Consider the following 16734-nt stretch of genomic DNA (forward strand, 5'->3'; position numbering starts at 1 on the left):
GAGGAGAAACATTTCTGCAGAACTCCACCAATCAGACCTGTATGGTAGATTGGCCAGATGATAGCCACTCCCCAGTAAAAGACACCTGAGGGACTCTCAGACCATGAGAAACAAAATTCTCTGGTCTGATGAAACAAAGTACCCTTTGACCTGTATCCCACACGAGTGTGCTTCATAACTGTCACATTAATTTTTGTTATTCAGGCTTGTCACTATCAGTTATGTTACAGTGTTTGATCTTTTTTTAGGGGGATCCTAATGATTTGAACTGTTGTTAGAATAAAATGCAGGCGATATTACACACAAGTTAAGAAAATTAAAAGATAGTTTTTGGCCATAATCAACAAACTGAATTAGATGCTATGAGAATTCTACATTTAGCAAACTAATAATGTAAATAAAATTCCTGTATCTAAAAAGCCAACTTTTGTTTTTCTTTTCAGGAAATGTGTGCAGAACATGACTTTGTGTTTTCTTGCTGATATTACAGTCAGCTTTATCTTCACTGGACTGTCTTGCTTCCTCTTCAGCAGCTGCAGTCAGTTCCTGCTGTAACAGCTCAGTGTCTCTGCAGTCTGACTGAGGGAGGTTTTTGTACGACTACAAATCACTGTGTGAACACATTAGCACTGTTTATTACATGGATACTCATACAGTAGTAAACTGCTGCATCTTCAGCCTGAACTCCACTGATGGTCATAGAGAAGTCAGAGCTGCTTCCACTGCCACTAAATCGAGTTGATGTTCCTGACTGAATTTTGTTCCCCTGTTTTATGAGGAGCTTTGTGGTCTGTCCAGATTTCTGTTGATACCAGTACATACACTGGTTATCACTATCAGCACAATATGCAACATTTTCACTGATTTTACAGGTCAGAGTGACAGTGTTTCCAGGAGTAGATGTCAGTACTGGAGGTTGAGTCACAGTCACCTGACCGCTGCATCCTGCAGACAAAAACAAATCATTCATTTATCAGCAGAAATCAATGAGAGAAAAAGCAGCACATCATGTTTGAAATGTTGCTGAGTGAATGAACCTGTAAAACAGCAGCAGGTCAGCGTCCAGATGAGGATGGTGATGAGAGTCATGGTGGTTGTGCTTTCTGCTGTGTTGACTGACAGATGTGAGTCCTGCAGTGTTGAACTCACAGGACTATAAACCTTCTCAGTTCTCTGGAGGATCAGCTGATGATGCAAAGCCTCCTCTCTATGGAAATGATTTCTCTGCTCTCAACACACTGAGGGCAATGTGGGGCACAAAATCAAAAGAAAAATGCTTTGAACTAATACCATTAATGATTTTATGGAATAGAGAAAAATATATTGGAAATATATTTACGCATTTTTAACAATTGGATTAAAATGGCACTCTGGTTTGTATACTTACTTCTGATGTTGGTATTAACGAATACCTGTAAAACTGTCTTTATTATTTTGTCATAGTTTCGGAATTCATATTTCTTGAAGCGTTTCTCTTTGCTGTTTTAAACAGTTTTGTGCACGTGTGTTTTTTTAAAATAGATATGTGTAATGTTAAAATTAAGTTTTATCTTTCAGTTCTTAATACTAAAAATACAATTATGATAATCATGACTTAAATTCATTAAATACTTTTAAGTCACATTTAGTGAAATCATCGTGTATTTAATAAGGTGTACTGTGATGTTTTACATTAAAAAAAGGTTCATTTTCTGTTGTTAGAGGTTTGTTCAGAGTGCAGGAGGTTTTTGTACAGCCACTTAATGAGTTTGTATCACTGTGGTACACTTTTGGTGGAGGAACCAAACTCATCGTTGACTGTAAGTACCAGAAATATTTACTTTTCACAACTACTAGGATTTACAAAACATTTTATAAAATTTTTAAAAGATATTTGATCAAGCTTGGTGATTGTTGTTGATCATTTTCATTATTTGTGAAACAAAGTTGATCTCACAGTCTGCGAAATAACTTCCCAAAGATCAGAACTCATTCAGGTTTACAAATATCAGAATTTATGTTAAAAAAAAAAAAAACAGAAAAAAACAAAAAATCTTTTGTTCCCTTTTCATTTTAGGGTTTCTTTGAAAAGTTAATTAATATCTTTTTAGTATTTTCCAGTTAAAATATTTATATATGGTTATATGGTTATATATGGTTATTTTCAAGCTTTAATTGTCAAATATGTTCATCTATTTCTTTATTGTTTTTATTTTGAAAATAACTTTATTTCTATATTGTTTCTTTTTTCAAACATTAATTTATGGAATCCCCCCAAAATAAAAAGTGTCAGTAAACACAGTCCAGCTTTGAGTTCATGGATGATTGATTGTACTTGTAGTTTAACAGGAAGTGAAAGAAGCAGATGACAAAGTTTAAACTGCACATCAGTGTTTCAAGTCTGTGAGTGTAACATTAAAAATTGTCACATAGATGAGTGATTGACTGGAAAACATTACAGAAATAATAATATTCAGCAATCAACAATGATTAAAAACCATGTAGGTGTTTCTTTCCTGCTTTCATTCTTATGTCTTTGGTTGCTATTCTCCCCTCTCTCTCATCCAGTGGGTGTGGTGAGGCCCATGCTCACTGTCCTCCCTCCCTCCAAAGAAGAAGACAACCAAAGTAGTGCCACTCTGGTGTGTTTGGCCACCGGGGGCTTCCCCTCAAACTGGAAGCTGGGCTGGAAGGTGGGGAGCACCAGCACATCCTCAGGGGTTTCAACCAGCCTGGAGGTCTTGGGGACAGACGGCCGCTACAGCTGGAGCAGCACCCTGAGCCTCTCTGCAGACCAGTGGAGGAAGGCGGGCTCAGTGAGCTGTGAGGCCAGTCTAGGTGGACAGTGCCCCGTCACTCAAACCCTGGACCCTGACCACTGCTCAGAGTAGAACTTCAGCAACACCTCCTGTTTGCATATGATGTGTTTGATGAAGCTACATGTTTCGTTTGTTCTCATTTTCATGACTCTCTATTGTCTATTGTGCATGCAGATGTCATCTGTTTATTCATATTGTGTTTTCAAACCATGCTATAAAAAGCAAGTCTGCAGCACAAAATAAAATCCCAGTTTATGAAAAATCAATAATGTTTTATCCTTTTATTCTTTATCTATGAGAATTTATAACTTTATATTTTCCAACCATGCAAGGAATGCTCTATGTGAGTTCCAGATGGCAACACTATAACAGTGATTTACTGAGCAGCTGAGGTACAACTTGTCACTCACACACTGAGAAAGCATCGTTCAGCAGTCAAACTTTCAATTTCTGAACAATTTGGTCACTGTTTTTCTCAGTCATGCCTGAAAAGAAATCAAAAAACTTTGTCCATCGATTTCGGGAGTGGATCCAGACAAACCGCACAGGTGTAGATGTAAGTAACCAAACCTACTCATTCTTGACTTCTCTGCTGTTCAAATGTCAACGTTTCTGAGAGATGTGTTATATTTTGCTGCTTTGCACATTCCACTGTTAGTCGCTTTAGACAGAGCAACTGTCAGCGCTTCACCACAGAGTACGGGATCCTGGACTTTCAGAAAGCTGAAAGCAGTAAGACAGCAGGGTTATTTCATGAGACATTCTTATTTCTCTTGTTTTCATTTTTAGCCCATGATTTTGCATTTTTATTGCGATTTAAAGTCATTTTTATAACTTAACCAATTAAGAAATATTACAGAAACAATCTCAAAAGAAATTTGATTTGGTGGTAAACAGTTTTTTCAACACAGAGGTTTTAAAATGTTTGCTTTACTAGAAAAAAAAAAGTGGTTAGATGCTTGTTCAGAGTCCAGCGGGTGTTTGTGCGGCCACTTAATGACTTTGAATCACTGTGGTGGACTTTTTGTGGAGGAACCAAACTCATCAGTCATTATAAGTACCCAAATCTATCAAGAATATAACTGCAGCAACAAGACATTTACTCTCAAGTATCAGAACTTTTTTATTAATATGAAAATAATCACAATATGAAAAATATATTTATATAAATAGATGATGTCTACTGAAACCTAACACCAAAATAAATAAACAGATCACTGCTTTCACTTCACCATTGTGTTACATTGATGCCATTTAGAGAGACTTAGAGCTTTTTATTGTCATTGTGCAGTTTCTTGCACAGCGAAATTGGGTAGCTGGACCACAAAGGTGCTAAAGTAAGAAAAGAGAAACCAATATACATCAAAGGTGGAAAATAAATAAATAAATAAATAGAATAAAATAAAAAGCAGTGTGTGTATATATATATATATATATACACACACACATACACATATACATACACATGTGAGTGGAACTATATACATGGTATATTTGTAGGAAACATTGAAACAGACTGGGACCAAAATAATTGCACTTGAGCCAAAAAAATATTGCACAGAACATGGAAAGACTGAGATATTGCACATAGATGATCAGCAGCAGTGTCAGGGTGGATGTGTTGGGGAAGTCTTTACACACTCTTAGTTACCATTAATAGTTCTGACAGCCCATGGGAAGAAGCTGTTCTTTAGTCTGTTGGTTTTGCACCTGATGGATCTGAACCTTTTTCCAGAGGGCAGGATGTTGAAGAGGTGGTGGTTAGGATGGAGGTGGTCCTTTATAATTGCCCTGGCTCTGGAGAGGCATCTTGAGCCGGCAATTAAGTCCAGGGAGGGGAGTGGACAGCCGATCACCTTCTCTGCAGTTCTGATGATCCTCTGTAGTCTCTTCTTGTCAGCTGTTGTGCAACCCGCGTACCACGCAGGGATGGCGTGCACCAGCACACTCTCGATAGTGGCACGGTAGAAGGACATTTAAAAACTCTTTGCAGACAAACAAGGTTTTTATTCAGCTCACAAAAGAAAACTGATGAACATGAATAAGGCTCATAAGTACTTGACCACTGTGAGGTCACTTTTCATTTCCCTTTCATTCTGTTGTACACAGTGCAGGTTTTGCAACTTTAGAAAAACAATTGCATATTTGGAAAACATCTTTTAGCGGGTTTGTTAAATTTATTCATGAACAAAAACTTACATAAGTTACATAGTGAGATTGTATATGGTCTGTAGATTTTTATAGTTTATATATCAACACTGAAAAAATCCAAATAATAAAATATTCACATCTTCACACTCTACAATAGACTGTTTTTGCTGGTAATGGTAAAAATATGTAAAGTAAAACATTTAATTAAATTCAATAATATGTAAATTATATCAACTGGGTTACATTAACCATAATCATGTACTTAAACACAATAATAGATTATTTAAACTTAAGTTAATGCTGCATCTAAAATCCATTAATTAGATTTAATTTCTTTCATTCATTGTGTTTCTGCTTGATGACTCTGATTGTCTTTAGTGGACCAGTTATTCTCATTAGTCTAAATTACTGTGTGAACACTCCACCATCATGCCAACACAGAGAGTAATAATGTGCAGCATCTCAGAAAACCCAACATGATAGAGTTATTGGAAAAATCCAGATTAAGTTTTCTGTGTGAATCCATTAAAAAGAAGAAAAGCTTATGTTTGAGGGATCAAGGTCCAGAGGGGCTTTTAATAAAGTTAGGGGTCGTAGAGGAACCCTTCTGAGGCAGGAGGTGTTACGCCCCTCTGCAGCCCGTAATCTCCTCAGTGTGTTCAGTTGTTGCTAATTGGCCACACCTAGTCAGGTGTGAATAAAAGCATACTTGAGGCAGTCTTTCCAGAAGGCTCACTGGTCTTTGCCTTGGTGGCCATTTTAGCCAACCTGCTATGCCATTTTAAGATAAAACCTCTTCTTAGTAACACTCTGGTATTCATCTCCTTTTTCATGTTGTAGCTTTTGAGCCGGGTCATAACAATTGTCAGAGTGAACTCAGGCTCAGATCCACTGCTGCTGAAATGACTTGGAGTACCAGATTTGCATCTGCTGATTTTGTTAAATAGCAGTTTGGGAAGCTGTCCAGGTTTCTGTAGATACCAGCTGAGATCAACTCAGAGAGACCGTCTGCCCCAAAGCAGCAGCCTTAAATACAGGAGACTGAGTCACAGATGGACTGGCATCTGATCCTGGAAATTAAAATATGTTTTATTAAAATGACAGCGTGATGTAAATTACAGTGTAACAGAGAACATAACAGAACCACATCACTTCTCATCTTGAAGTCTGAGCATGAGTGTGATCAGCAGTTGAGTCAGTAACATTATCATCATTGTCATGAATAACTGTCAGAGACTCTGTACAGACGTTTCCTGCTGGTTCTTTTTAAACTGGTCTAGGATCAGTGACGCATAACAAGCGAAAGTGAAATCATCCCTCATCACTCTATAGAATTTTTTAAAATTTTATTTTATCATTATTCTTTCAATTCCAAACGATCATTGATCTTTTCTGATAAATTCTTATTTGGATTTATAAAAGGGGTTTTACACAGCTCTAAGCCACTGTGTAAATGTGTCATCATTATAGAAGCCCAGACAGTAAAAATCTCCTGCATTTTTAGCCTGAATATAACTGATGGTTGAAACATACTGAGAACTAGATCTACTGCCACTGAATCAAGATGGAGTTCCTGACAAGCAATTTAATGCCGAGTATGTACAAAGTTTTGTGGTTGGAGCTTTGGAGGGTGTCCAGGTTCCTGAAGGTACCAACTGAGATCATTATCAATATCTGAACTTCCTGCAGAGCTGATGGTGAGAGTCCCTTCAAGACTGACAGACTTTGCTTTATTGGTTTGAGTTTAAAAAAAAAAGTTATTGTCAAAGCAGTCTGAAATGATAAATAAAATTATTTCAGTCTTGAGGGAAGAAAAACAGAGAATATATCAGTTAAAATCAAAGAAATTTGGACAGCAACTTGTCATTTTGCATCCTTAAGTGTTTTTTAATGACTTACAGCAACATAAACAATAATCTAAATATTCATGAATTTTAAATCTTACTGTGGTTGACTGCTATGACTCTTGAATGAAAGGCTGTCAAGCTTTTTACCCATTTCTAGTGTTCATTATGAGTTACATTAACAGGTTCTTAATTTCTCTCTGCTCTCACCTCCAGTAGGGCCCGTGGTCCCCCAAATGTGACAGAGACGATTCTGACCAGTTTGAAGGAGAAGAGCAGCAGTAACACACTGAGGCTAAGCTGGTAGAGCTGGTTGAAAGGAGAAGTGGACTTTGCAGAATCATCCATCATGACCACAGGCAGTCCCTCTGTAGGAGACAGTGTGCAGGGTACAGCGAATGCCAAAGCCCAGGTGAGGACCTCAGTGTGAGATGAGCACACTCGGATGAATATGAATTTCAAAGTTTTTAGAAGGAAAGAAAAACTTTGTGTGTGAGAGAACAACACTGCCAGCACCCCAGTACAGGGTGTCTGAATCGGCTCGCAGTCTAACTAAATCTCAGATTGTAAGAGTCTTACCCAGGAAACAATACAAAGCTTAGATGGGGTGAGGGAATAAGCCCATTACTACCTCTTGATCAGTGTGCTTGGAATAACTGGGTTCAGTGTAGTGGTTTGGAAAAGAAAGCCCCGGGGGTCTGTTTCTTTTAGAAGGCTGGAGTAACCTGTAAGAGCTGTTTATACTAATGTGGATTAATACTCAAATGTACCCGCAAAAGGTTGAAGTGGAATTGTCAACAATTTAGACTTTTTGATGCAGATTATTTTATTAGAGCAATTTATCAGGTGCAAAGTAACACCAGAATCAAATAATAATAATCAAATAATAATTATAATAAAATATGACTGATTTCTGTGTTGACAGTGTAATAGATTTAATAATACCATAGATCTTTTTTGTTATGATCTATAAGCCTAATAGGACTATAAACGTAAAAAAAATCATCTGTTCATATAAAGCACCAACTACTGCTGCAAATACATATGTGAACGCAAATAGAAAGAAGCCAGGGGGAATTTATCGAGGTTGGCTGTAGCTCAGGAGGTAGAGCAGGTCACCTACTGATCGAAAGGTTGGTGGTTTGCTCCCTGGCTTTTCCAGTCTGCATGTCAAGTATCCTTGGGCAAGATACTAAGTTGCTCTCTGATGCAGCCATCGGAGTACAAATGTAAAGTTTGTATGTACTTAGAAAGCACTATGTATAGAGAAAGTGCTTGTGAGAATGGGTATGATTGGGTGAATGTGGCATGTTATATAGAGCGCTTTGAGTACTCTGGGAGAGTAGAAAAGCGCTATATAAGAATCAGTCCATTTACCATTTATTTAAAAATGTTTCCCAAAATACATCTAATATCTCAGTTTTATTTTGTATTTAGTGCTTGGTGAGGTTACTGTCATCTCTGTTTTCAGTGGTCTCTGTCAGTGTCTTCTTTTTCAACAGCTGCAGTCAGTTCCTGCTGTTCAAACACGATTAGGACCTTCTGATCCTCGTTTTTCTCTTAAGGGTGATTGTGGCCTTCTGGAAAAGTCCAGAACTCAAAAAAAAAAAGAAAAAAATCTGGGAGTGGTCTTTGATGGCAGTTTTTCATTTGAGAAACAAATAAATTCTGTTGTAAAAGCCAGCTTCTTCCAGCTCAGGGCCCTTGTTAAAATTAAAAACCTTTTGTTATCTGCTGACTTTGAGAAAGTGAGTCATGCATTAATTTTATCCAGGCTTGACTACTGTATTAGTGTCTGTTTTGGTATCAGCCAGGCTCTGCTCTCTCATCTTCAGCTTGTTCAGAATACTGGTGCCAGATTCTTGACAGGCACTCATAAACACAACCATATTTCTCCAGTCTTGGCTCGTTTACACTAGCTTCCAGTATGTTATAGAATTGATTTTAGGATTTTATTACTTGTTTTTAAGTCTCTAAATGGATTAGCTCCATCATACCTCTCTGATCTTTTAACCGAAATACTTCAAACAGCACTCTTAGGTCTGCCGATAAGTTACTTCTGACTGTTCCTGTCAAGGACCTGGGTCGAGGGACTGTCTCAACTGTATGGACTTGTTTATGTTTGATGGGGTGTGTGTCTATTGTACCAGGCCTGGAGGGTTGTTCCCGTTGGAAGGCTGGTCACACCCAAGGAGAAGGATCTTACACACACACCTGCAGCTGATCTGGATCGTCGGAGGAGCTACATAGCTGTGTGGCTGAGCGCTCCTCGATGTTGCGTATACCCGAGTGCGGGAACAAGAGGGCAGTGACCACAAGTATAACGGGAGCAGGAGCGGAGACATGGAGCACGAGCACTGGGAAGAAGACACGGCATGGGAGTTGGAAACACATAGAGATGTATTGTTGTGTACTATTTACTTCACTGTAAATAAACGCACTGCATTTATCGCACACTCCTGCATTTTGGGTCTTATTTTCCCCAAATTACCATGGTCTGCCAGCGCATACCATGACAATATTTAGAAGCAGACTAAAACACAGAGGAGACCGGGCGTTTGCGATTGCTGCGCCTACAGTCTGCCTCTTCAAATTAGGATCTCTCTAACTCTCGACATCTTTAAAACCCGTCTGAAAACACATTTTTACTCACTAGCTTTTAATTGTGACTGAGCTTTTGTTTTGTTCTTTGCATGTGTTTGTTTTACTTTTTACTTTTTTACTATGTGCAGCACTTTTGTCAACCTGTGTTGTTTTTAAATGTGCTTATGAATAAATTGACTGATTGGTAATTCTTGGTGGGGTTACTGTCAGCTCTGTATTCTGTGGTCAGTGTCAGTGTCTCCTCTTCAGCACCTGCAGTCAGTTCCTCCTGTAACAGCTCAGTTTCTCTGTATTGTGACTGAGGGAGGTTTTTGTACAACTACAAATTACTGTGTGAACACTGGCCCGTTATGCACACTCTTACAGTAGTAAACTGCTGCATCTTCAGCCTGAACTCCACTGATGGTCATAGAGAAGTCAGAGCTGCTTCCACTGCCACTAAATCGAGATGGTGTTCCTGACTGAATTATGCTGCCGTGCTTTATTAGGAGCTTAGTAGTCTGTCCAGATTTCTGTTGATACCAGAACATACAAGGTTTACTATTACAGGTTCCAACAGCACTGTTGGTCCTACAGGTCAGAGTGACAGTGGATCCAGGAGTAGATGTCAGTACTGGAGGTTGAGTCACAGTCACCTGACCGCTGCATCCTGCAGACAAAAACAAATCATTCATTTATCAGCAGAAATCAATGAGAGAAAAAGCAGCACATCATGTTTGAAATGTTGCTGAGTGAATGAACCTGTAAAACAGCAGCAGGTCAGCGTCCAGATGAGGATGGTGATGAGAGTCATGGTGGTTGTGCTTTCTGCTGTGTTGCCTGGATCAGCTGATGATGCAAAGCCTCCTCTCTATGGAAAAGATTTCTCTGCTCTCAACACACTGAAAACAATGTGAGAAGAAATACTTTTGATATCTAAATGAATTAATATGATACAACTATGATTCTAACAGAATGCTGACAAATAGATCAGAAAAGGTTAGATCATTGTTTTTACATCTGGATTAAAATGCCACATTTGTTGGCAACTATATATTTAACGTTTTTGGATCAACCAGCAGAAGAAAAATGATGAAAATGATCATAAATTGTTTAATATATATATATATATATAAATATATATATATAGTTAGATGTAATTTATAGCAAATGCTTTTACCTTGTAAACTGAAGTTTACTGGAGAAAAGAGCTGATTTTTAAGGGTTAGATGTCTGATCAGAGTGTGGGAGGTTTTTGTACGGCCACTTAAAGAGTTTGTATCACTGTGGAGGACTTTTGGTGGAGGAACCAAACTCATCATTCACTGTAAGTATCTAAATCTCCTCATTACTACAAAATATTATACTATTACTTTTTGAAATATGTCCATTTAAACAAGATTTTATTCTGGGTGTTTTATGTGTGTACATGATTGGGTTTAGTCATAGTAGCTGTTATTGAAACCTTGGTATCAGAAAGTGTGAATCTATAATACAGTATCACGACTGAATGTTTATATAGTACTGAAAATGTAAATAATGTTTTGAGTTAATCAATTTTAATTAAGGGTTGGGTTTTTTTTTTGCGTTTTTCTGTGAATAAATATTTTTTTCACTAATTCTCAGACTGAAAATATAGCACTAAGAAACTTTGATTCTATTTATTTCTACAAACAGTCAGCAGGATAAAAATATTCTTGCCTTGAAGATCTTTTATGTATTTGCAGATTAACTGTTTCATCACTGAGTTCATAGTTTATTAGTCTGATGTAGTAAAAAGGAAGTGAAACAAACAGATGACAAAGTCCAGCTTTGTTTGTTTTCCATCAATAATATAACTTTAACAACAAGACATTTACTCTAAATTATTATAACTTTTACAAAGATTTTAATTGAGTGTAAAAACACAATTTGTTAAAGCATTATGTTCTGCTATTTATTACCTCCTCTCCTCAGTGTGATCAAGGTATAATTCACACAGTTGATCCACAGTGCTGTTAATATCTGTCATATATCGTAACTGTGTAATACTTAGGTGTTGCTGAAAATATGATATGAGAACTTTCACTGAAATGTTTGACACCATGTTGGATATAACATTTTATGCTGTTGACTAAATGAATTAGTTTTCATACAGATGCACTTTAACGGTTGACTTTACAGTTCGTTAGTCTGATGTGATGAAAAGGAAGTGAAACAAACAGATGACAAACTTTAACGTTTCCTGTACACAATTAAATTTTATCATCAAGAAAACAAATACAGCAGCACATTCACTAATTAGTTATACTTTGTCAAAGCCTAATATCCTCCAGTTTCTCAGTTTCTCTGCTCTGTTTTATCACAATATCATCATACAGTTAGTCCACAGGCCTGTTAATCTCTGTCATGTATCATAACTGTCTCATGTCAGCTATCTGTCCTGCAGTAGAAGTTAATCTACTCCTTGTGTGTCTGTGATCTTCCCTCCAGCTGGCCCCATGGTCAGACCCTCAGTCTCTCTGCTTCAACCCTCCTCTGAGCAGCTCTCTGGAGGCCCAGTCACACTGGCCTGCCTGCTGACCGGCTACTCTCCTCAGGGAGCTGAAGTGAGATGGGAAGTAGATGGCACAGATGTGACAGAGGGGGTCCTGAACAGCTTAGAAGAAGAGAAGAGTAGTCGCTACAGCAGCAGCAGCACCCTGATGCTGAGCCAAGAGAACTGGATGAACGCAGAGGTGTTCTCCTGCAGGGGGAACCATCATGACCACCGGCAGGCCAAGTCCTTCCTCAAGAACCGGTGTGAGGGCTAGAGGGGCTGCTGAAGTCCAAGATACGAGCTTAGTGTGAGGAAGCAGGAAATACATCCCTGCTGCTCTGATCAATATGAGTTTGAAAGTTTGAAAATGAAATTATTTGATAACAACAACTTACACAGTGACATGTGTAGAAGCTGGATGTCAGCCTGCCTAATAACTGCCATATTAACAATTCATATTTTTGCCAATAAAGCTTGCAGTGATCCATATTATTAAGTATTTTTGTCTTATTTTTAAATATAGTGCCTCGATAATTGGAGCACGTCGTACAATGCATTAACCTGTTTGCCTAACACATGAAAAATCAATTCATGTATCTCCAGATCTTACTCTTTCTGAACTCTTCAGTTTAAATTAAAACTACCAAGAGATCCAGACAATTAGAAATATCCAATTTCTCTGAATGTTTTATGTTGCATTATAACATTTTTAAGAAAGTTTCAGTCACAACCAGCAGCTTCATTAATGAGTAATTAAATCTAGGTTCTCACTTTAGAAGTAAATTGAGTGTAATCAGAGTACACTTTTTTGAAATTGCAGCTCATTTCAAATTCAGAGTTTCAGCCAGATCGATATATATATATAACACAAACTATTTCTGTGTCATTTCACACAGAATTAGTTTGAAGATGAGATTAGAATTTCTTTTCTAAGGCAAAGGCTGCTTATCAAGCGTCATTTGAGTAATTAGAAACGCAAAGGTTATATGTAGAGTTCTAATTATATTATAATTATAGGTTTGGTCCTGCATTACACCAGAGACATTATAAGAGAGAGACATGGAACTGATTTGAAATATAGGCAAACACACATCTGTTGTTGTGAAACAGAACAGGTACATATGACATGTAAGCTGATCCTTTTCTCATTCAGCTTTATTTAGAACACACACACACAAAAAAAGTTTTTTCCATGACAGCAAGCAGCTTCATTCTGTTTTCTTGTGGGAAAGAAAAGCAGGAACATACCAAAGTTTCCTGTGAAAGCTCTTAATGATCTTAAAAATATTGATATTTGTTTGTCACATGTGTTGTATAAATAGGATGCTGAAAAACTGAACCTAAAATAATAAATAAAAACGCTCCCCAAAATATATCTTATATACAGATGTAACTCTGTATTTAGTGCTTGGTGAGGTTACTGTCAGCTCTGTGTTCAATGGTCTGTGTCAGAGTCTTTTTTTCTAACAGCTGCAGTCAGTTCCTGCTGTAACAGCTCAGTGTCTCTGCAGTCTGACTGAGGGAGGTTTTTGTACGACTATAAATCACTGTGTGAACACCCCACCACTGTGGTAACTCTGACAGTAGTAAACTGCTGCATCTTCAGCCTGAACTCCATTGATGGTCATAGAGAAGTCAGAGCTGCTTCCACTGCCATTAAATCGAGATGGTGTTCCTGACTGAAGCTTTTTCGCATATTTTATTAGGAGCTTTGGAGCCTGTCCAGATTTCTGTTGATACCAAAACGTACCCTCATCACCATCATCCCATCTGTAAACAGCTGGGCTGGTCCTACAGGTCAGAGTCACAGTGGATCCAGGAGTAAATGTCAGTACTGGAGGTTGAGTCACAGTCACCTGACCACTGCATCCTGCAGACAAAAACAAATCATTCATTTATCAGCAGAAATCAATGAGAGAAAAAGCAGCACATCATGTTTGAAATGTTGCTGAGTGAATGAACCTGTAAAACAGCAGCAGGTCAGCGTCCAGATGAGGATGGTGATGAGAGTCATGGTGGTTGTGCTTTCTGCTGTGTTGACTGACAGATGTGAGTCCTGCAGTGTTGAACTCACAGGACTATAAACCTTCTGAGTTCTCTGGAGGATCAGCTGATGATGCAAAGCCTCCTCTCTATGGAAATCATTTCTCTGCTCTCAACACACTGAAAACAATGTGAGAAGGAATACTTTTGATATCTAAATGAATTATTATGATATAATTATGATTCTAACAGAATACAGACAAATAGTTCAGGAAAGATGAGAGCAGTCTTTTCAACATCTGGATTAAAATGCGACATTTGTTGGTAAGTATATATTTAACGTCTTTGGATCAACCAGCAGAAGAAAAATGATGAAAATGATCATAAATTGTTTAATATACATATATACATATATACATATATATATAGGTTTTTGTACGGCCACTTAATGAGTTTGTATCACTGTGGTACACTTTTGGTGGAGGAACCAAACTCATCATTCATTGTAAGTATCTAAAGCTCCTCATTACTACAAAATATTATACAATTACTATTTTAAATATGTCATCAGAATGTATTTAAAAAGATTTTATTTTGGGTGTTTTACATTGATGTGATTGGGTTTGGTGATAGAGGCTGATATTGAAAACTTCAGAAAACTATCAGAAGAGTTTAAATGTATAATACAGTATCATCTTATAAGTATACAGTATATCATGTTTATATATCATATTTATATAGTTGAGAAATTTGAAATAATGTATTGATTTAATCTGCTTTAAATAAGTTTTTTTTTGCATTTATAAGTGAATAAATATTTTTTTCACAAAATTTGAGACTGAAAATATAGCACAAGGAATTTTTGATTTTATTTATTTATATAAACAGTTAGCAGCATAAAAACATTCTTGTATTAAAGATCTTTTGGGTATTGTAAGTTTATTATAAGTGTTAAGTTCTTCTATTTCTGACCTCCTCTCCTCAGTCTGATCACAGTGTGATGCACACAGTTAATCCACAGTGCTGTTCATCTTTGTCATGTATCATAACTGTGTAATACTCAGCTGTTACTGAAAATATGATATGAGGAATTTCACTGAAATGTTTGACACCATGTTGGATATAACATTTTATGCTGTTGACTAAATGAATTAGTTCTCATACAGATGCACTTTAACGGTTGACTTTACAGTTCGTTAGTCTGATGTGATGAAAAGGAAGTGAAACAAACAGATGACAAACTTTAACATTTCCTGTACACATTTCAATTTTATCATCAAGAAAACAAATACAGGAGCACATTCACTAAATCATTATTCTTTGTCAAACCCTAATATCCTCCAATTTCTTAGTTTCTCTGCTCTGTTTTATCACAATATCATCATACAGTTAATCCACAGGCCTGTTAATCTCTGTCATGTATCATAACTGTCTCATGTCAGCTATCTGTCCTGCAGTAGAGGTTAATCTACTCCTTGTGTGTCTGTGATCTTCCCTCCAGCTGGCCCCATTGTCAGACCCTCAGTCTCTCTGCTTCAACCCTCCTCTGAGAAGCTCTCTGGAGGCCCAGTCACACTGGCCTGCCTGCTGACCGGCTACTCTCCTCAGGGAGCTGAAGTGAGATGGGAGGTAGATGGCACAGAGGTGACAGAGGGGGTCCTGAACAGCTTAGAAGAAGAGAAGAGTAGTCGCTACAGCAGCAGCAGCACCCTGATGCTGAGCCAAGAGAACTGGATGAGCGCAGAGGTGTTCTCCTGCAGGGTGAACCATCATGACCACCGGCAGGCCAAGTCCTTCCTCAAGAACCGGTGTGAGGGCTAGAGGGGCTGCTGAAGTCCAGGACAGGAGCTTAGTGTGGGGAAGCAGGAGGTACATCCCTGCTGCTCTGATCAATATGAGTTTGTCAATGAAATTATTTGATAACAACAACTTACACAGTGACATGTGTAGCAGCTAGACGTGAGTGTGCCTAATAACTGCCATATTAATGATTCATGTTTTTGCCAATAAAGCTTGCAGTGATCCATATTATTAAGTATTTTTGTCTTATTTTTAAATATAGTTGCTCTATAATTTTAGTGTCGTGTACTATAAATTAACCTGTTTGCCTAACACATGAAAAATTAAGACTGGGAGGAGATGAAAATGGCAGGGTTGCATCTGGTCAAACATCTGGGACAAATTAAATATGTGTTGATCTCTTAAAATTAAGGGAATAGCTGAAAGAAGCTTGTGGTCATGTATTTATTTCTTTTAGCAGGAAGACAATATCTCCAAATTTTACTCTTGTGGAAAAATAAATAACTTGAGTTTGAGTCAGTAAATAAATGTTTCACTTGAAATCAAAACCATGAAGAGATCTAGAAAATAAAAGCTCAAAAATGTCAGTGTAGAATGTATCTTAGTTAGTGTGCTCATAATCAAATATGTAAATCAGCAACTTCTACCCAATTATTCCAAATGTTTTATTTCTCATTATAACGATGTGATTAATACAATTCACTCTACAAAATAATTTTATTTTTATATTACTTCATTATGTTGTGAGGTAAATATTGTTATGGAAATTTTAACCTGCAACACACCCAGTGAGCTTTTTGAAATGGTTCAATAAACACATTGCAATGTGGAGAGAAACGTCGCAGCCAGAACAGTAGGATCATCTCTGAATCCTGGCCATCATCCTTGCACCTTTATACACAGAGACAGACAAAACATTCCACAAACTCTTACATGTTAGCTCATCTCACAGGGGGGGGCTATACCAGCAGCCCCATCCTTAAACCCCTCCCTCACAGAGACAATTATGACCTTGTTTTCTGCTTAGCTGTCACCTCCCTAAGACCAGGATGTCTGG

The 16734-nt window shown here is 37.6% G+C and overlaps 4 gene segments (V, D, J or C); 3 read left to right on the forward strand and 1 right to left on the reverse strand.

Annotated features, from left to right (window-relative positions):
• The first annotated feature begins 1767 nt into the window (after window positions 1-1767).
• Window positions 1768-3043, forward strand: LOC134644670 (immunoglobulin lambda constant 6-like). The segment is given in 2 exon segments: window positions 1768-1799; window positions 2548-3043. A coding segment is annotated over 1 exon segment (306 nt).
• Window positions 3044-10188: 7145 nt separating this feature from the next.
• Window positions 10189-12168, forward strand: LOC134644672 (Ig kappa chain C region, B allele-like). The segment is given in 3 exon segments: window positions 10189-10289; window positions 10618-10703; window positions 11849-12168. Coding segments are annotated over 3 exon segments (507 nt in total).
• Window positions 12169-13438: 1270 nt separating this feature from the next.
• Window positions 13439-13908, reverse strand: LOC134645513 (probable non-functional immunoglobulin kappa variable 6D-41). The segment is given in 2 exon segments: window positions 13439-13764; window positions 13857-13908. Coding segments are annotated over 2 exon segments (378 nt in total).
• A 278-nt stretch (window positions 13909-14186) lies between these two features.
• On the forward strand, window positions 14187-15698 carry LOC134644673 (Ig kappa chain C region, B allele-like). The segment is given in 3 exon segments: window positions 14187-14201; window positions 14307-14382; window positions 15379-15698. Coding segments are annotated over 3 exon segments (411 nt in total).
• The last annotated feature ends 1036 nt before the right edge of the window (window positions 15699-16734 follow it).

The sequence above is a fragment of the Pelmatolapia mariae genome, linkage group LG16_19, assembly GCF_036321145.2.
Source record: "Pelmatolapia mariae isolate MD_Pm_ZW linkage group LG16_19, Pm_UMD_F_2, whole genome shotgun sequence".
NCBI classification, from domain to species: Eukaryota; Metazoa; Chordata; class Actinopteri; order Cichliformes; family Cichlidae; genus Pelmatolapia; species Pelmatolapia mariae.